The sequence below is a fragment of the Bidens hawaiensis genome, unplaced genomic scaffold (genome assembly GCF_021521415.1).
Source record: "Bidens hawaiensis isolate Kalapana, Puna unplaced genomic scaffold, B.hawaiensis_p1.1 tig00002759_1, whole genome shotgun sequence".
Taxonomy (NCBI): Eukaryota; Viridiplantae; Streptophyta; class Magnoliopsida; order Asterales; family Asteraceae; genus Bidens; species Bidens hawaiensis.
The window spans coordinates 2943657-2964266 of record NW_027491149.1 but is presented as its reverse complement, the minus strand read 5'-3'; the positions used below and the strand labels follow the sequence as shown (position 1 = coordinate 2964266).

At 36.1% G+C, this 20610-nt stretch overlaps 2 protein-coding genes across 2 annotated transcripts; both read right to left on the bottom strand.

Annotated features, from left to right (window-relative positions):
* Positions 1-3125: 3125 nt before the first annotated feature.
* Positions 3126-7406, bottom strand: LOC143620991 (putative BOI-related E3 ubiquitin-protein ligase 2). Its single transcript, XM_077092534.1, has 4 exons — positions 7293-7406; positions 7169-7228; positions 5227-5442; positions 3126-3808 (listed from the first exon to the last, which is right to left on the bottom strand). Exons 1-4 carry the CDS (start codon positions 7404-7406, stop codon positions 3272-3274), a joined length of 927 nt encoding a protein of 308 aa, XP_076948649.1. The 3' UTR covers positions 3126-3271.
* Positions 7407-7653: 247 nt separating this feature from the next.
* On the bottom strand, positions 7654-11258 carry LOC143621014 (immune-associated nucleotide-binding protein 9-like). The gene is made up of 5 exons (XM_077092552.1): positions 11018-11258; positions 10647-10921; positions 9543-9707; positions 9336-9470; positions 7654-8004 (listed from the first exon to the last, which is right to left on the bottom strand). The coding sequence occupies exons 1-5, from the start codon at positions 11256-11258 to the stop codon at positions 7792-7794; spliced, it is 1029 nt and encodes a 342-aa protein (XP_076948667.1). The 3' UTR covers positions 7654-7791.
* Positions 11259-20610: the final 9352 nt, after the last annotated feature.

Below are 20610 nucleotides of genomic sequence, written 5' to 3'. Positions count from 1 at the left end.
ATATTTTCTTAAAACTTTCCAGCAACTGAAACTTAAAATATTTTATTATATTTATATATTTTAATTGTTTATTAATTTATTTAATTATTTAAATAATAGTTAACGAAAACCGAACTATACGTATTCGTTAACTTAATAGGAACTTAATTGTTTATGTGCTTGTGTGGACACTAGATTAGGATTAACAAACTAAAAGAATTTTTATAAACCAAAACCAAGTTTTTATTAACAAAACGTGTACTAATATAGTACGCGAGATTTTGGAACAAAAAGCGTTAAACCAGGAGTTTCTCTATCAACCCCTCGTTTTCGAAATGTTTTTATTATATTTTGGGGGAAAACATATTCTTTATCGATTTTTATTGAAGTTTATATAAAACATTTTATTGTACAAACCGAGTAAAAAGTGTGATGAGTCAACAATTGGTTAAATAACTGTTAACCGAATTAATATAGGCACAGAAATATTGGTAGATTTATCGGGGTGACGTCCCCCATTTCCAATCGTGTTGGGTTAAAAATGGGAATATTTTGAGTATGGTAGGTATCGAGTTATCAATTTTGATAGTCATACACTTGTTGTATTATTTGCTCGTCTACAACAGTACGATTTGTTTAAAAGATAAAATGCTTCGTTTTATGGTAAGTTCGATTGTTGGAAAATATTATTACCATGTTAAAAGAACAGTAGGAAAGGCCACCACCATTGCTTATGGTAATGGATTATGATAAAAAGAATGGTTGTTGAACCATGTTATGGAAATATTGGATATATAAATTCGTTTTTGTGTTATTTGATATATTGGTATAACAATATTTATTATGATTTTTCATGATGATTTATATGGAAGTTTCAATTGCGTTATTTTCATTATATTATAATATATGTACTTATATATGTGTATATATATGTGTGTGTGTATTTATATATATATATATATGTGTGTGTGTGTGTGTGTGTGTGTGTGTTATTTTTAATAAAGAGAACTCACCAACATATGTGTTGACGTTATTTTAATATGCTTTTCAGGTAAGTAAAGGTTTCGATGAGGCATGGAAAGGAGGGCGGTTTGTGTTTGAAAAAAGTTGAAAATGGGATTTTAATAAACTGTGCGATAGCACGTATATAAGACTCTGATAATGTATAAATATTTTATTAAATAAAGGTTAATCTTTTATTTCTTGTTCTATTGTTATTGGCTATCGGCATTTGTCATAACACGAACGACTTAAGTTAAGTCTTCCGCTGTTATAAGTTAAGATTTTCGGGGTGTGACATATACCTTTCGGAAAATATTGTGCAACACCAACGCACTAAACACGTCGAGCTCGATATCCACATTGTTCGAAAAAAGGTTTGACTTGGTACAATTAAATTCCTACACGTTCCTGCCGACTATCAATATGCCGATATATTCACCAAGGGTCTACCGAAGCATCTCTTCCAACGGTTTCGGTCCAGTTTATGCCTTCGTCAACCTTCAACTCAAACTGCGGGAGTGTTAACCAATAATTAGTTGTCACTATTATTGGTGTATCTTTGTATTTTTAAGTTGTTTATACTTATTAGGAATGATTGTATAACCTTAGATATGTCATGTAATCTCTCTTCATATTGTACTATTTATACATTGTACTATTACGGAGAAGATCAACGAAGAATATTGATTCTTATAGTCCAAATAAAAGACCCACTCCTCTAATTCTCCAAGAAATTGATGAGTATATTATGAGGATTAGAAGGAAATTGTGAATCTTTAATGGAGCCATGTGGGGTTCTGTTAAAGATTTGGGGGAAAAGAGGTGGCAAAATGAAATTGAAAATGGTGAAAACGTGTACGGTTTGAGGGTGTTTTTTATCGAGAGACGGAGGTAGAATATGGTGGTGGTCACCGGTGGTTGGATGGTGGGTTGGTGGTGTGGATTTATGGTTAAAGAAAGAAAGAAAGAAAGAGACGTATATCGATGTATTTTTAATTAATTTGGTAAAGTACAAATTTGCCCTCACGTGTAATGCACATGACCCTGATTTAACGAGAAAAACTAACTAGGTTAGGGCTAAAGGACAACCGTTGTTGGATTTGTAAACGTAAATGGTAAAACATATCAATTTTAAACATAAAGGACAATGTGTGAAATTTGATACAAACATAAATGACAATATCTGTAATTCACATTAGGTATTCAAATTGACGTTTATGTTCACCGTGAAAATCGTAAATTGAGGAAATTATTGTTGAATACCAAAAAAGGTACAAATGTCTCTACCTCCTCTAATATATAGTCTCCAAGTGTATTGTGTTATCTTTATGTTTATAATTATTAATTAATAATAATTTTTTTATGTTAGCTTTTTCTTTTTGTTTATATGCTTCCTGTTTTAATAACTCGTGTATTCTCAAAAGAATACAACAAATAATGTTATTAACTATATAACTGTTTATGTTTAAATTGTTAAAAATGTACGATGACTTTGTATTAGCCGGTTTGGGCGACACTTTGGGTCTATTTATAAATACATAGCCATTCAAAACTAATTTTACAACCCAGGTAAATTTTGGTTAGAACCGTTTAAACCCAAAACTAAATTGATAATTTTTCAAAATAATTCGTTATGAATAGATCCCATTTCATTCAAAAATTGTTCTTACTCAAACCGAGTTTGATTCAAACTTATTTTGACTTGTTGCCTAATCCAGTCCGTCGCCCGACCACTATACTTTAACAAACTAATTTAAAAGAAAAGTCATATAAACGGCTTAATTTATTAAATTCGCAATTCATACGTCTTTATTTAAAAAAAAAAACAGATAATTAAAAAGCAATTCATAAAGCAGCAAAAAAAAAATTCGGGATTAAAGAAGTCAGGTAGAAATAGTGTAGTGAAAAAATGATTAAGATAAATGTAGTTTAATCTAAAATAATTGTCTGAATTTAAAATCATAGCAAAACAATCGAGTGTTTTACACTTTTACTTGAGAAAAACCATAATTCTTCACATTTGACTGTCCAAAATAAAAAAAACAAACTCATTCAATACGTTCATAATTAAACCGGTTACTTTTAAGTAAATTATAACCAAACAATCCTTCACATGTTTTGGCTGATGCCAACAGGTTAATAAAATGTCTCCGATCGTACCACGTCTACATGCATTGTAGCGTATTATAAATCTGCAACCAAAACACATCAACACTATACACATAGATTTAAAGTAAACCATACAACAATCCTTAAATTCATCTAAACCGATCCGTCCACAAACAACCCATTACATATAAACCTCCATACCAATATACTTCGACCCCCGACACAACGGGCACATGCTAACCTTACTCTCACACTCTTTACACAAACAAAGATGCTTACACGGCAACAAAAGCATGCAAACCTCGTTCACTTTACACGCCTTACACGTCATCATCTCCTTCATCCCAGTATTATTCTTGCATAGCAGATGAAAATCAATTGCGCGCCCATTGCAACACGAGGCGGTGTCATCTACCTCACTATCACCACACCCTTCTTTACCATCTTTGATGTGTTTGCTGTTGTTGTACACTTGTTCAAGATCATATTGCAAAGTGGTGATTAAGTTTTCATTGTGTTTGGCCCGCTGCTGCCAAGTGCCAGCTTCCATGGCGAGTTGTTCAACTTGTAACTCGAGTTCAATGTTTTTTCTGTTGATGTTTTCAACCTCGGTTTCCTTTTCACGAAGTTTTTGGATGAACTTGTCTTGTACATGTGAGATTAGTTGAAGCTGGTTTGTTTGTACCTTTTCCATAATTGCTTGCCTGAGTCTATCAGCCTTTTTGATACAATATATATTAACGAATCGGTAAAAGTTCGCTTATAAATAAGCCAATAAGGAAAAATGCTGGTATGAGAAACAATGTTGGGTAGGCCTGTAAACGAACTGGACAGACATGAACGAGGGCATGTTCATGTTCTTTCATTTAACTTTAACCGAACACAAACACAAACAAGTGTTTTTGTTCATGTTAGTTCGTTAAGGAAATGAACATGTTTGTGTTTGTCCATGTTCGTTCGTTAAAAATCTCAAAACTGTTGTAGCACAATTAGGCTCACGAGTCACTCGGTAAGTGAAGCCTGGGCTCGGTCTTGTCTACTAAACATGCTTATAGGCTTGAGCATGGGCTTGAGCTCATTTAAGCTTGGTTTAATACGAGCTTTTAATGAGCCAGTCACGAATAGCTCACAAGTGGTTTGGCTCATTTACACCCCTAGTTTTAGCTAACCTATTTAATGGATAATTAGAGGTAACCAGATGGGAACGATCATGTTTCATAAAGAGTTCAGTCAATTTAAATAAAAGTTGAAGCGAGCAGGGTCGGGTTGAGTTGACACAAAAACGCTGATTTGCTCATATTTTTAAACAGTGAATATAATTTGTGTGTTAATTATCATTACAAAACAATATTTAACACACAACTCCAAAAAGGAATTTAAGAGGGTGGTCTCCATTAGAAATACACTATAACTTCTTTTTTTAATTTGACCCTTTTAACATGAGACACAACCCAAAATTGGCCCATTCATAAGTACATGGATTGGAATGCCATAATATATTAATGGATAATGAATTACAGAGATGATGAAATGATGATACAAAGTACACTCAGTTTTAGCATACGAGTAAAACGGGTGCAATTAAACAGTCAGATTTAAATACTGGTGACATCAGCTTACATGCAATAGACTAATAATTTCACATGCAATAGACTAATAATTTCTATGAAAATGCCACAATAGCATTGCGAATGCTTTAGATTGTATAAAATTGAAACTGATGTAAATCTTGACAATAATAAAATGAGCAGACCGGCTAGTCAAGAAAAACCTACTTTAATTATAAGCACTTTAAGAGAGATCAGTGCAACTTTATCATAAAAAATCATGAGTCAACGTGCAATAAGTTGGTGACTTTTACATAGGCGTGCTACACTCAATCCACAGCCTCCTTAAAATCAAATTCACTAATAAAGTGTCGTCTAATTTCAAACAAGAAAAACAAACAGTTGTCATATGTTAAATAACTATCAAAGACTAATTTGGTTCAAGACTTCAACCTCAAAACTTTATATATAATGCAATGACACTATATACCCTATTAAAAGATTGCACCTAACAGAATATTGGCATTTTAAACTGATGTAATGAAATCTAACTGAACACGTAAATGGATTCTTTAACACACAAACATACCTGAATTTTCATGAACCTATCAATCTCAGCATCTTGTCTCCTCAACTCACGCTCAAGTTCATCTTCCACAAGCCCAGCAACAAAAGACGACTCACCAGATGACACCAATCTACCATTGTCAAGAGACAACCCTAAACCAGTTGAAACCGATCGCTGCTGCAAGAAATCAATAGACGATATCTGAGAATTCCCATTATTATTCCCAAACAACTGCTGCTCTCAAGAACACCATTTAACGATGATGCAAAAAATAAAATTCATATGTACTACATGTAAACGTTCATTACATCTACACAAATTAAGACCTGTGTTAAAAAATTGCATATAAAATTTCCAATCCGATTAATATCGAGTTTTCGAACACTAAAAAAAGTAGAAGCAGAGAGATTTAGGGTTTACATTGAGGAATATAGGGAGGTTGATGTAGCTGCAATTGGAGCTTCCATGTTGTTGAATACACCTCTAAACATTACAAAACCACCCTCCAACTTATATTAACAGCAACAAAAAACAAAATCAGAATCAAAATCCCCCATCATCTCTCTGAATCAAATCAAATTCAAAACCCACCAATTCCACAACTACCTTCACCAAAACCCTAGGGGTTTCCTTCTAGGGTGGTTGTGGGTTCAGACATCTGGAGCGTCAAACTAATTAGGGACGATTGAAACTTGTTTCAAGGCTTGAGCAAGGTTATTGGCGATTAGTAGGTATAATGGCTTACCGCAGAATTAAAAACTTTGTTAAAAGAAATTAATAAACTTCATAATTTCTAAGTAGAGGATTACTTAAAAGGTAGCAATTTATAAGCAACTCAAAAGATGATCTTTCCATTGATAAATAGAATGAAAGGTTAATAGAATGGGATGTGAATATGCGGTTTGCGATTGAGATTGAAGGTTGCGATTAGGTTACCACTGAAAAATAGAATAAAAGGTACTTATGATAGGGTTAAATTAATATATATTTCGAAATAATTATTAGCAGTTGCAAAAAACAAGTATAGTGATTATGTACTCTGGAATTTTGGTTCCTCATTAAACTCTTGCTATAGTTAATTTGATATTTGGATTTAAGAATTATAATAATGTTTCTTGTCTCAAAATGTGGTGTCCTACTTACTTTGAAACTTTAAATGTTTAGACACTGTAGTTCAATCTGTTATATAATAATATACAAAGGTAACGTTTTGTATGTTACTATGTATGAATGAGAGGAGGAATGGAATGAATTATTACTATGGAATGAAAAAAAATATGTTTAGTTTGTTTGCATTTTAAACAATCATAAAATTAAACATTCAATATTTTATGAATAAGTCATTTGAATTATAAATACCTGAATTGAGTAGATAAGTGACTTCAAATTAGAAATTGGTGATTACTAATAAGATTAGTAGATAAATTATGTGTTTCAAGTGGTTAATTGATTGAATTTTAAGTGTTTTTGTTTTCCAAATTCTTATAAATGTTTAAATTTGATAAAATATATTTCATATATTTCACTTTCATTATGTTTTATTATCATCATGTAAATAATTATGAATAGTTTTACAATTTTAACGGTCTTTGTCCTAACTTTTTGCCCCCACTCATAATGTTTTGAAATCTTCACATGTGACTGAGCTTGTGGACGAAATCTTCATCGCGGCTCCATTAACCACGTTGTTGCCGATGGAACTTCTTTCTGGCAGCTTGGAGCGAAGAATTCCAATCCAACACCACCAAAAACGATGATATCAGAATCACGGGTATATATATCCATTGAAGGATGTGATTATATCATTAAACCTTCCATATACCCGTCACCATCAGATCAGTTCATCGAACGGTTGCAATCCCCACCCCTGAAAGAGAGATTCTTTAACTTCTCATTGCATTCAATCTCAAAACTCAAACCAAAGGCGAATGCCGAATGCAGCACAGAAAAGATCTCGAGTTACAAGAGCTATCAGTGCTTTTGTGGAGGTGCATAACACAAGCACGGCGGTCCCTACCCGACACTGTAACCATTTGCAAACTCGCAAGTGGTAATGACTAATGAAGCGGTGATTATATTGAACCCACCTTTGCCGGGTGATTATTTTGGTAGCCCGGGGCAACTGCAACATTGGGGGAATTGTTGGCTTGGTTGGGTGGCTTTGAGGTTATATGAAGCGGTCGGGACGGTGGCGGGAGCATGGATGTGGAAGCTTGTCTTTTGCCGGAGTATATGAAAGGTTTGAAATGCGATGAGGAGTTTATAAATGGTCTAAGTGGTGAGATGAAGCATAGGATTAATTTGAAGTCATAAGAGTTTTGTATGTTTGTGTTGGATGCAATTTTGTCTAGGTATCACTGAAGAAAGATTTGTATTCTAGTATACTTTATATGTTTCACATATTTATTAACTTGTCATTTTGTACTTTTATACCCAAGTGCTTCAAATCATACGATATCAAAACCCAAACATTAGATTTATATCACATATAAGAATTCCAAGTGAGTTGGAACATATGAAAGTTATCAAGCAGTTGTGATAGAAAATATAATACATACGTTTTTGGACAAAGGAGCCGAAGTTGACTTACAAAATTAAACATTTATCACTTTCAGCTCTCTTACGAAGCTCCTCGGTCTCCCTTTGGGCTCTCTCTAAAGTCTCCCTCAGCTTACGGATCTCATCATTTGATTTCATTTGAGCAGCTTGAGCCGTCTCTTCAGCCTTCAACCTTGCAAGCTGTTCTTCTGCCAATTGTTGTTCAAGTCTGATGGTTGTTTCCTTCAACCTCGACTCCACCTGTGAAACGATCACACCGTATATCCATTTATTTGCAATACTAGGCTAGAAGCTCATGCACTACACGAGTTGAATAAAGGAAATACCATATAAAGAAAATTTTCTTTTAATTTTGCAAGATGTAAATTCATATATTGTGTGGCAGTGGATAGTTATTTATTAGCTATATTTATATTTGGTCATCTTGAGCCATTTGTCTATAAATGGGGTGCTATGGACCATGTTAGGGTTCTGCATGGGCCATTCAGTTTCGGTTTTTTGGTTTCAATTTAACCATTTGAGCTTGAATTTTTTGGACCGAACCAAAATTTGGTCCAAAATAATGAATGGCCTAAATCATGTTGTTCATCAATGATTAATTGATTATTATACGTTTACGCTAATATAAATTACTTAACATACAAAATGAAAATATGAAAATCCATAAATTCAGTCTGGTTCAGTTTTTCGGTTTCAATTACATGCAAAACCGAACTGAAAATTTTGTTATTTTAAAAAATATAGAACCAAACCGCCGGTTTCTGTTTGGGTTCGGCTATTTCGGTTTCATGCACACCCATAATGGTTATGTTTATCTCAAATGGGCCTGCTAAATTCTTTTAACTATAAGGAATGAGTCAAACTAGTCAAAACTTGCCTGAAGAGTACATTTAATGTATTCAACAAACTCCTAAATGATTTATACAAAATTTTGGATTAAATTTTTAATAACACAAGTTTTGTAATCATCCTTAAGGCATTAATTTTTAGCATAATATGACATGCGGGTCAACCCAATCTGACATGATCTGCCCATAACTATGAGCCTATCAGGGTGATCATCTGATAGGAAATCAATTTATGCAGTTTATTCTTTTTTGAATTGTTTGTGTGTGTCTAACCAAACCGAATTCAACTGAATTATTCGGTTTGGTTTGGTTTGGTTCGGTTATCCACCTAAGCCCATTATTATTCGGTTTTTTCGATTGAATTCGGTTCGGATAAGCAAGATATGGGAAACCGAAAACCGAATAGAAAACTGAATTCACAATTCAGTTCGGTATCCAATTAAACCGGTTGTTATCCGGTTTATTCATTTAAATTCGGTTCAGTTATTCGAATAAGCAAGAGTTGTGGAACCGAAAACCAAATTCACAAATCGGTTCAGTTATCTGATTAATCTAGTTATTACTCGATTTACTCGATTAAATTCGGTTCAGTTATCCAAAGATGCAAGATTTTGGGGAACCGATAACCGAACCCAAAAACCGAGTTTGCAAACCTGTTCAGTTGATTTTCAATTAATGTGCAAACCAGTGAAAAATCAAAATGACAGTAAACTGCAAAGATACCATTTCAGTTATTCTTTTGAGTTGCTCTTCATATGATTTATGCATCTGTTCTGTGAGCTCAGATATCTCCTGTTTTGTATATCCCTGCAACGATTGAACTTCTTCGGTTTGTTCATGAAGCTTCAAAGTCCCTCTCTGTCAAGTAAATGTACAATTTGGATTAAAAAAATATTCTTAAAAATGATAATAAAAAATGACATTATTCACCTTCAATTCACTAAAAATCTCATCGGTGTATGGTTTCCCGTTATTCTTGGTCAACACCATGTTGACCAGAGACAGAAGTTCTTGTACTTGTTGTGTTTTCTTGTTCTTATCTTTTGTCCTGTTATCAAAAACGACATATCTATCCCCACACAAGCTAAGGGTTTCCTGAACCGATAGTTGAATTTTAATTAGTCAATAGTTTCCACTTTCCAATAGGAAAAATAAACTCGTGAATAATACCATTTTCAATTTCCAAAACTACCCCCAATTGATGGCATGTAGGGGTGGCGATCGTGTCGGGTTAACCGATTTTGGGTTAAATTTACGAATCTGAACGCGGCCTTACATGTGTCAACCGTCAATAAGTCAACCTGAATCTAGACACTTAAAATCGTGTACTTGGAACACGACACGTATAACTCATTTATCTGAACGAGTCAAATGAGTTGACAATTTGTAAAAATGCCAGTGAGTTGTAAATAAGTTATAATCAAGTTGTAAACAAGTTAAAATGGTCATAAACCGGTTGGCGGGTGGTAATAAATTGATCAAAGTTATAATCAAGTTGTATACAGGTTAAACGGGTCATAAAGAGGTTGGCGGGTTGTAGTGAATGGATTAAAGTTATAATCAAGTTGTAAACAGGTTAAATGAATCATAAACAGGTTAGTGGGTAATGGGTTATGGGTTGTATTAAATTGGTTAAACGGTCATAAATGGGTTGGCCTTTAACATATGCCTTTTGTTTTTACTTTTATATTCTAATTTTAGATTGGCGTGTCAAACCAGTTTAATTAAACAGGTTATATAGGAGACAAGTCAACCCGAACACGACACGTTTTACTAAACAGTTTAAACATGTAATCCGATCACGACATGTTTATTAAACGGTTTAGAAATGACAAGTGAAACCCAAAGACTGATTATTTTTGAACACAACATGTTTATTAAACGGTTATACAGATGTAAAGTATAGTCACCCCTACAGCCTACTTTATGGAGAAAACAGGTAAAAGAAAAAATTAATTATTGGCTGATGATTAGTATATAATAAGTTTGAAAATGAAAATAAAAAATAGCAAGATATTGTGTATTAACGTGCACCTTTAATGATACAGGACAGTCGTCTAAGAACTCTTCCAAAGTTTGTTCATTCTCCTCAAGTTCATCTCCACCAGTAAAAACGACAATCATATAATCATTAATTTTGCTCCCAAACAAAGTCCTCAAACTACTTATTGCAGCTTCTTCTTCTTTTGAAAACCGGTTCCGAACTGTGAGGACAACAAGAACCGCGTGGATACCATCCCTCGCCATATTTATGCATTTCACAATCTCTTTTCCAATATACTCAGTATCAACAGAAGAATCAAACAATCCTGCATTTGTGTTAGCCGTTAGCAGAAACATCCCATAATTATTATTGCGCTACTTCAAAACTGTAACTTAATAATAATAATAAAAATGTTTTATACCAGGAGTATCAATGACATTAAGCATCTGTCCATCTTCGAGGACGGCGGTCCTGATCTCGGAAGTAGTGGTGACACCGGCCGAGCTGGCCTTGGAAAGAAAGTCTTTCTTTCCAAGGATGCTATTACCGGTGGCACTCTTGCCGTTACCGGTCCTTCCAACCAAAACAAGTGTTCGCAGGGCATTCAAAAGAGGTGATACTGATGTGAACTCCCAGTCATCATCAACTGAACTTCCACCCATCCTGTCTCTAACCCTAACCTTTTAAACCAACTCACTCACAATTATCATAAATCAATCAATCAATAGTGATAGATGTAAACCCTAACTTGCAAATACAACTATTATTATTATTATAATTATTGAACAACAAGGTACCTGATTCGCCGATCGAATGTGTATTTGAGGTTTAAGATGAATGAATGGGACTCAATATATTATTATTATTATTATTATTATTATTATTATTATTATTAATTGAGAAGAAGAAATCATAATTCTGGTCAAATCGGATAAGAGACCAAGATTTTGCGTGGTGAGCGGAACACAAACTTAATGGATTTACACGTAATTTTTACCAAAACTAGGAAAAGATTATAATGATAAAACCTTTTTTTTAAGTTATAAATAATTAAGACCATCTTCAACACAAAGTTTTGTGACTTGGATTGACATGTTTGTTTAGTTTCAGGTGGGATGAGTAAGTGTGAATTCTGGATGCGAGCGGACGGGGTTCATTTGGGGTCGTGTGTGCAACGTTTAAAAATAAAATATATTTTTTTTAACTTTTAAACGTTCAACAAATAAAAAGTATTGACTAAATAATTTTTAAAATATGCAACGACTAGTTCCAAATATAAGGTACATTTTTTATAAAAAAATGACTATTATAAATAAGAATTTCCAGAACCTGGTTTATTAAAAGAATAATTTTGTGATTAAAAAAAATATAATTACAATTTGTTCTGTAAGCATAGTCAATTGATAGATCGGATTCTTTAATAAATTCACTTTCACTCACTATCCTTTGAAAGTTAAAGTGCCGCGTATTTTGTCCTTTTGATTAATGTTTATCCGAAAACCCGGGCATGCCATGTATCAACCATGTAGGCCATTTTGGTAATTTCACTTCTGCTCATTTATGATTAAAAAATATATTAAATATATTATTAAAAAGCTAAAGAATATATATTAAAGACTTTCATGGGCACAATGTGCATCCGCCCATAAATCACAAGGACACAAAAGGATATTAGATATTTGGTAAGTGATGCTATAAACATATGAGGATATGAAAGAGAATCAATTATGTTTGGATCACTTGCAAATCTTGTCCTTTAACTTCAACAAATGCATTAAGTGTCACTAAAGTTCATAGATTGTCGCACTTTTCATCATGTGAACCTTAGAGACGTCCAATTTGCTTATTGAAGTTAGAGGACATGATCAGCAGTGGACCGCATAAATAAATTATGTAATTTGTAAATTTACTCTATAAAAAAGTTATTTAAATATCCAGCGACTGACATACAAAAAGCAATGTGCATTATTGTCGCGAGTTAAGACTATCATAGTGTCACACCCCACCCAGACTAGGGTACTTAAAGTGATCAATCAGCACAGACTTTCAACGGAAACGTAAGCTTATTTAAAAACTAAAAAAATTTGTTACATGTCTAACTATTACACATAATACAAAACATAATGGTAATAGGATCAAACGTCTAAACTTTTCCAACACTTAGCATCTAACTCCATGCCCTTATTTATCAACCTGTAAAACATGTTCGGGTAAAAATACGTCAGCACAGGGCTGGTGAGTCACATAAACCGACATATTTAATAAACTGATACTAAAATAATTTTATTGATCAAGTATGAGCTCATTGCATGTCATGCCATAATTATAACCCGTCTGTTTCACGTTAAAGTCGGGTCAACATTATATATTTGCACATACAGACTTTACACGAGTCTACTACTGTATTAAGTGCATGTCCCCTCGGGGAAATATAATGATTACTATAATATATATAACACCTTGGGTGCCACACCATATGCATCATGCAAATACATGATCAATCACAGTCCAAATAGTTTTATGAGCATGTATCAGAGTTTTGAAAGTAGTTAAGTAACTTACTTGAACAGATTTTCTTCAGTTACTTTGGCTCTTCCCAGTACAACTGGAATCTATGATTTAATATACTAGTTTACTTATGTCACACCCCAACCTACGGCGGAAATGTCGGGACATGAACTGTTGGTTCACAGCTCATCAGGCATTAACATACAATATTAGTGACAATATCTAATTATTTTATTAAATTCAAATCACATACACATTATTCAAAAGAGATTACAAATAAAGACAAAACAAATATAATAGTAACATCTTGTATTTTTATTAATAACCTAAAAGCCAAATAAATTAAGTTTATTAATAACTTGAACCATCCAAGATAAACATCATGCAATATGCGTGAAAATAAGATAGTTTGTCAACAACACATGTTGAGTAACTAATCACCAGTTTTTTATAATAAATATATTATATGAAATATGGAAATCAATATAATGAGTATCAACAATTAAATGAAAGCATGTCATTAGTGTCGCCTGACCATTGCCTTGCGAATTGTGCTTTGGCTACTAAGATGAAAGAAATACAAATAATTATGTTGGTTGACCATTGCCTTGCGGGCTTTGGCTACTGAGACGGCGTATGATCATACTTTAATGTGATTATGATGGACCACTCCGAATACGATAAACAAATAAATGAGCAAGTAAACAAATAACACGTAAGCATTCAATTGATCAATAACACAATATTTGAGATTTGCAATTGAGATAGTATTATGGTTAATATAATATGGTATGCATAAATTCCCCAAAAGGTTTAAAATCTGTAATTTATGGGAGTGATTACTTACCTTGATAATTAAACGAGTAAACCGTGAGATAAAATAAATGAGAAAGGTTAGCACATGTATTCTGATCCAAATAGACCTGAGACATATAAAAAAAGAGTTAAAATAAAAATCAAGAACATAGCCGATGGAATTAATCCAAACGGATGTATAGAACTCTGGTTATGATATTTTTAATAAATAAGCGAGCAAGTACTAAACATAATTCGAACTGCGATTCGGGAGTTGGGTTTTAGTCAGTACAATCAAAATCTCAAAATAAACATAAAAGTCTTCTGGCCTGAAAGCTAATTTTAATAGAGAAATCGAATAGTCAAATATTTTGACTATTATGCCCTAAAATGGACCGGCGAGCAATTGACCGAAAAAAGCCCATCAATCAGTAAAATTGATTGAGTGATTTTGTTAGTTAGATAAAAACAAACTTTTTCATGAAGCAAACTTACCCGGAAAGATTATGGAACAATGAGAAATCACGAGTCAAAGGGTTTTGAAGCATAAAAGTCAAACCGTATAATGAAAATTCCTGAAGAAAACACCATGAAACATTATGCATAATTTTTTAAGATGTGGGGGCTGAGTTTGCATAGGTATTTTGGGTTTCTTGATAGGTTGGTTATAATAATAAAAGTCAGAGTTCGTTTATTTGGTAAATGGGGTCGAACAGGAAACGATATAATCAATTAATGACAAAATCAGGTATAATAACCTAGGATTTCGTTTGTAATCATAGGGGAACGAATTTGAATGTAAGGCCCCGTTACCGGTAACCCTACTTGCGTGTTGGATTTACTCATAAACACAGTTCTAAATATCAGAGTTAATTAAAAACTTTACGCGGAATATAAAACTTTCATAAAACATTACATATCAATTCATAATCATGTCTTTAAACATTCCTCTTGTCTTTCAAAATCAAAACGTAACTTATAAAACATATCGGATCTTCAGATGCCAGGCTTTAGTCTTCTGCCATGTGTCCTCCACTCAAGCCAGCTGTCTCATCCTACTCACCTGCGTGCATACTAAAAGTCAGCTACGCTGAGTGAGTTCTAGTTAATCATACACTACCATACAATACCTTGTTACATACATACGTACTTAACCTCATAACTTTCTTTTATACACACATAAGTACTCATACCTTCATTCTTACTTACATACTTTCTTTCTTACTTACATACTTTCTTTACATTCATAATCATACGTTTTAAAGAGCCTTTCGCCCTATAACCTCACAGATATTATAAGGGTCTGGTCCCTAACGTCACAGATATTATAAGGGTCTGGTCCCTAACATCACAGATATTATAAGGGTCTGGTCCCTAACATCACAGATATTATAAGGGTCTGGTCCCTAACATCACAGATATTATGAGGGTCTGGTCCCTAACATCACAGATATTATTAGGGTCTGGTACCCTTTTCGTAACCATACAACCATACAACCGTCATTTCCTTCTTTTATTAACTTTATTACGTTCATACACATAAACATACTTGCCATATTTATAACGTTGCAACCTGACAGTACGTGCAATATCCGAAGATCGTTCACGAACCATCAAGCAATCATTCATACATATCACATATATCGCATATGGCTTTATAACGTTACAACCTGACAGTACGTGCAATATCCGAAGATCGTTCACGAACCATCAAGCAATCATTCATACATATCACATATATCACATATGGCATACACTTATCACTTAGGATAAATGTATTAACAACACATCAAGTATGCACACAGCCCCGAAAACATAACAAGGAATGGGGCTAGAAACTCACCTGGATCCTGTTACGCTCGCCGTTGATCGTAATTCCTTTCTTTAACTGGGCTCGGCTAACTGTATAATATTTACACATATCAATTAACTACTGCTACTCGTTTGTATTTCTATCTATATATGACCCACAACGAACGGGGGTCCGGGGGCAGCGCCCCTGGCAGCGGGGTTCTAGGGGCGGCAGCCCCTAGCGGGGTCCAAGGGGCAGAGCCCCTGGCTGGGGTTAAGCTGCCAGGTCAGCTTGGAAAAATTTTATTTTCGATAACTGCCTTAACACATTTTCCATTAGGTTTTTAATTTATTTTATAGACGAACTTCGCTTCAGGCGAAGTTAAACCTTAGGCGAACTTGGAAACAGCTTGGTTCTGGCTTGATTCGATCGAATAGGAACACGTTCGATCGAATAGGAACACGTTCGATCGAATAGGAACACGTTCGATCGAATACAACACGTTCGATCGAATAGGAACACGTTCGATCAAACAGGAACACGTTCGATCGAATACAACACTCATTCGATCGAATACAAAACTCATTCGATCGAATGAGTTGGAGACCATTCGGTTGCTTCCCTATTCGGTCGACTGGACTTGTTCGATCTACGCATTCGATCGAATGGACTGATTCGATCGACTGGTTCGATCGAATGAGTCTGATTCGACTCCTTCAAGCTGGGCGACGGAGAAACCCACGGGTTTTCCAGATTTTCCAGATTTTTGACCCAAAATCGAAGTTTTTGACATGGAAATGCTCGGGATTGAAAGGGCTATCGATTCCTAGTACTTTTAAGCACAAAAGCTTGCATTTTGACACCAAAACAAGGCGGTTTTTGACCCGAAAACTCAAGTTACGAAAATGGGAGTTTTTGCTCGATTTGAGGTCGAAAATGGTTATGAAAACGGATGATTTTCGAGAGGGACTTACCAAAAACGATTAGGAACAAGATTGTGGACTCGGATTTGTGATTTGAGAACTTTCTCTCTCTAGCTTCTCTCTCTAGAAATGAGAGTGTTTGGGTGGGTGTAAGTGAAGGAAGATGGTGAAAAATGGTGGAAGTGTCAAGAACTTTCGTTTATATACTACGGGTTTGGTTAGGCTCGGGTTGGCTTCCTACGGGTCGAGACAGGCCGAGTTCATAAAATAACTAAGCCCAAGACCCGTTCCTTACTCGACATTAAATAACTAAAACGTGAAATTACTAAACATAACTTTCTTTTATTTATCAATATAAAAATTTTAGGATGTTACAAGTCTTCCTCCCTTAAAGAGGTTTCGTCCCCGAAACCTAACTATTACATAAACAAACTAGGGTAAAACTTGCGCATCTCATCCTCGACTTCCCAAGTAGCATCAGATCCCTTGCGGTGCTTCCATATCACTTTGACCAAGGGTATAATCTTGTGACGAAGCTGCTTCTCCTTGCGATCAACGATCTTTATCGGTTGCTCGATGTAGTTCAATTGTTCATCAACCTCGATGTCCATTAAGGGCACGTGAGACGTGTCATCAGCTAGACACTTCCTCAGATGAGAAACATGGAAGGTTGAATGAATTCCTTCTAACTCATCGGGTAAATCCAGTTTGTAAGCTACTTCACCCACACGTTTTACAATCTTGAACGGTCCAATGTACCTCGGACTCAACTTTCCTCTTTTCCTAAAACGGATAATCCCCTTCCAAGGCGAGACCTTAAGCATCACATAGTCGCCAACGTTAAACTCAATTGGTCGTCGCCGCTTATCCGCATAAGACTTTTGTCTGTCTTGAGCGGCTTTCATTCTTGCTTTGATCTGATCGAACTTTGAAGACGTTTCTTGAACCACTTCTATACTTCCCATTTCCTTCTGACCAATCTCACCCCAACACACCGGGGTTCTACATCGTCTACCGTATAGCATCTCAAACGGTGGCATACCAATACTCGAATGGTAACTGTTGTTATAGGAGAACTCTGCCAGATGCAGATGATCATCCCAACTTCCACCAAAATCTAAAACGCAAGCACGTAGCATATCCTCAAGGGTTTGGATCGTCCTTTCAGACTGTCCATCGGTTTGAGGATGATACGCCGTACTGATGTTCAACCTCGTCCCCATAGCTTCATGAAAGTTCTTCCAGAACCTCGAAGTAAACCGTGTATCCCTATCAGACACGATCGATAACGGTACTCCATGCTTGGTTACAATTTCTTTAATGAACAAGCTTGCTAACGTTTCTGACGAGATGGCCTCTCGTATGGGCAGAAAATGAGCACTCTTGGTCAAACGGTCCACAATCACCCAGATGGTATCATGATGCTTAGCTGTACGAGGTAGCTTAGTTATGAAATCCATGGTGATGTGTTCCCATTTCCACTCAGGTATCTCTAGCGGTTGCATCTTCCCATAAGGCTTTTGGTGCTCGGCCTTGACTTGTAAGCAAGTTAAGCACTTACTAACATAATCCACTACATCACTCTTCATTCCTGGCCACCAGTAATCTCTTTTCAAGTCTTGGTACATCCTTGTAGCTCCAGGATGGATTGAGTACCTTGACTTATGAGCTTCATCTAAGATTCGACTTCTAAGATCACCATGGCGTGGAATCCACATACGGTCAAATCTAGTTTTAACTCCATGAGTGTTTTCCATCAACTCATCTTGCTGGCCATAAATCCTTTCTTTCTTTACTAACCCTTCGTCTACTAACACTTCTGACTGCACTTTGATGATTTCTTCAAAAAGACTTGAGTTCATGATCAACTTGTATGACTTCACTGTTGCAAGGACTTCCTCATTCTTCCGACTTAACGCATCAGCGACCACGTTAGCTTTACCGGGGTAATACTTAATCTCACAGTCGTAATCCTTTATCAATTCTAACCATCTTCTCTGCCTCATGTTCAGTTCTTTCTGCTCGAAGAAGTACTTTAAACTCTTATGATCTGTATAGATAGTACACTTAGTGCCGTACAGATAATGCCTCCATATCTTAAGAGCATGCACTACAGCTGCTAACTCCAAATCATGCGTCGGGTAAGTACTCTCATGGACCTTCAACTGTCTAGACGCGTAGGCTATCACCTTCCCTCGTTGCATCAACACGCAACCTAACCCTTGATGCGAGGCATCAGCACAAACAACAAAATCCTCATCACCATCGGGTAAAGTAAGGATTGGAGCTTGCGTGAGTCTCTTCTTCAATTCTTCAAAGGCTTCCTCCTGAAACTTTCCCCAATTGAATACTATCGTCTTACGGGTCATACCGGTCAGCGGTGCGGCTATCTTGGAGAAACCTTCGATGAATCTCCTATAGTAGCCAGCTAACCCTAGGAAGCTTCGTATATCAGTCGGATTCTGCGGAGTCTTCCAATTCGTTATCGCTTCAATCTTAGCTGGGTCCACGGTAATCCCCTCCGGATTAACCACATGACCTAAAAATTGCACTTCCCTTAACCAGAACGCGCACTTCGAAAACTTGGCGTACAACCTTTCTTTCTTCAGAACTTCCAATACCTCTCTCAGATGCTCGGCATGGTCAGACTCACTCTTTGAATAAATCAATATATCATCGATGAAGACGATAACCGACTTATCCAACATCGGTCGACACACCCTATTCATCATGTCCATAAATGCTGCAGGAGCATTTGTTAGACCGAATGACATTACAAGGAACTCGTAGTGTCCATACCGCGTTCGGAACGCTGTTTTAGGGATGTCTACCTCTTTCACCTTCAGCTGATGGTAGCCTGATCTGAGATCTATTCGTGAGAACCAACTCGAACCTTGCAGTTGGTCAAACAGATCGTCAATCCTAGGCAAGGGGTATCTATTCTTTACCGTAAGCTTATTCAACTCACGATAGTCTATGCACATTCTCATACTTCCATCCTTTTTCTTCACAAACAAAACCGGTGCGCCCCACGGAGAAACACTCGGTCTGATAAAACCCTTGTCGAGGAGTTCTTGCAGTTGGGTCATCAATTCCTTCATCTCGGACGGTGCTAGACGGTAAGGCGCCTTCGCGACGGGCTGGGCTCCTGGTACTAGATCTATCTGAAATTCTATCTCTCGCTCAGGTGGCAACCCCGGAAGATCCTCAGGGAATACTTCTGGGTAGTCGCGCACAATAGGAACATTCTTCATTTCTTTCGTCTCGGCCGTAGCGTTGACAACATACGCCAGGTAGGCACCGCACCCTCGCCTTAACAAACCCTCGGCTTTTATCATCGAAATGACATTAAGCCCATAACTCTCCTTATCACCACAAACCGTCACCGCACTACCATCCAATGACTTTAACCTTATCATCTTACTTTTACATACTATCTGAGCCTCAAACTCCGACAACCAATCCATACCCAAGACTACATCGAACCCTCCTAAGGCCATAACATACAAAGTAACAGGGAACTCATGTCCCTCTAACTCTATCTTACAATTCTTCACCATTTTTGTTATTTTCACCGAAGTGTCACTTGCGGTTTCTACTACGAAAGTTTCAGACACTCGGCAGCCTTTCATTTTAGCTAGTTTACTAAACGTCGTAGCTACAAAACTTCTATTCGCACCAGAATCAAATAATACAGAAGCGGAAACATCGTTCACTAGAAACGTACCTGTGACGACATCCGGAATCTGCCTGGCTTGTTCCTGGGTCAGCATGTAGGCTCTAGTTCTGGGCCTAGCTTGATCGGCATCCTTCTTTCCACTACCTCCAGCTACACCTTCAGTGCACTCCCTTGACATATGGCCTGTCTTGCCACATTTGTAACATGCTGGCTTCGCACTGCACTCATTGGCATAATGCCCTACCTTCCCACACTTATAACAGGCATTCGACCCCATTCTGCATTCTCCACCATGAGCCTTTCCACATTTGAGACAA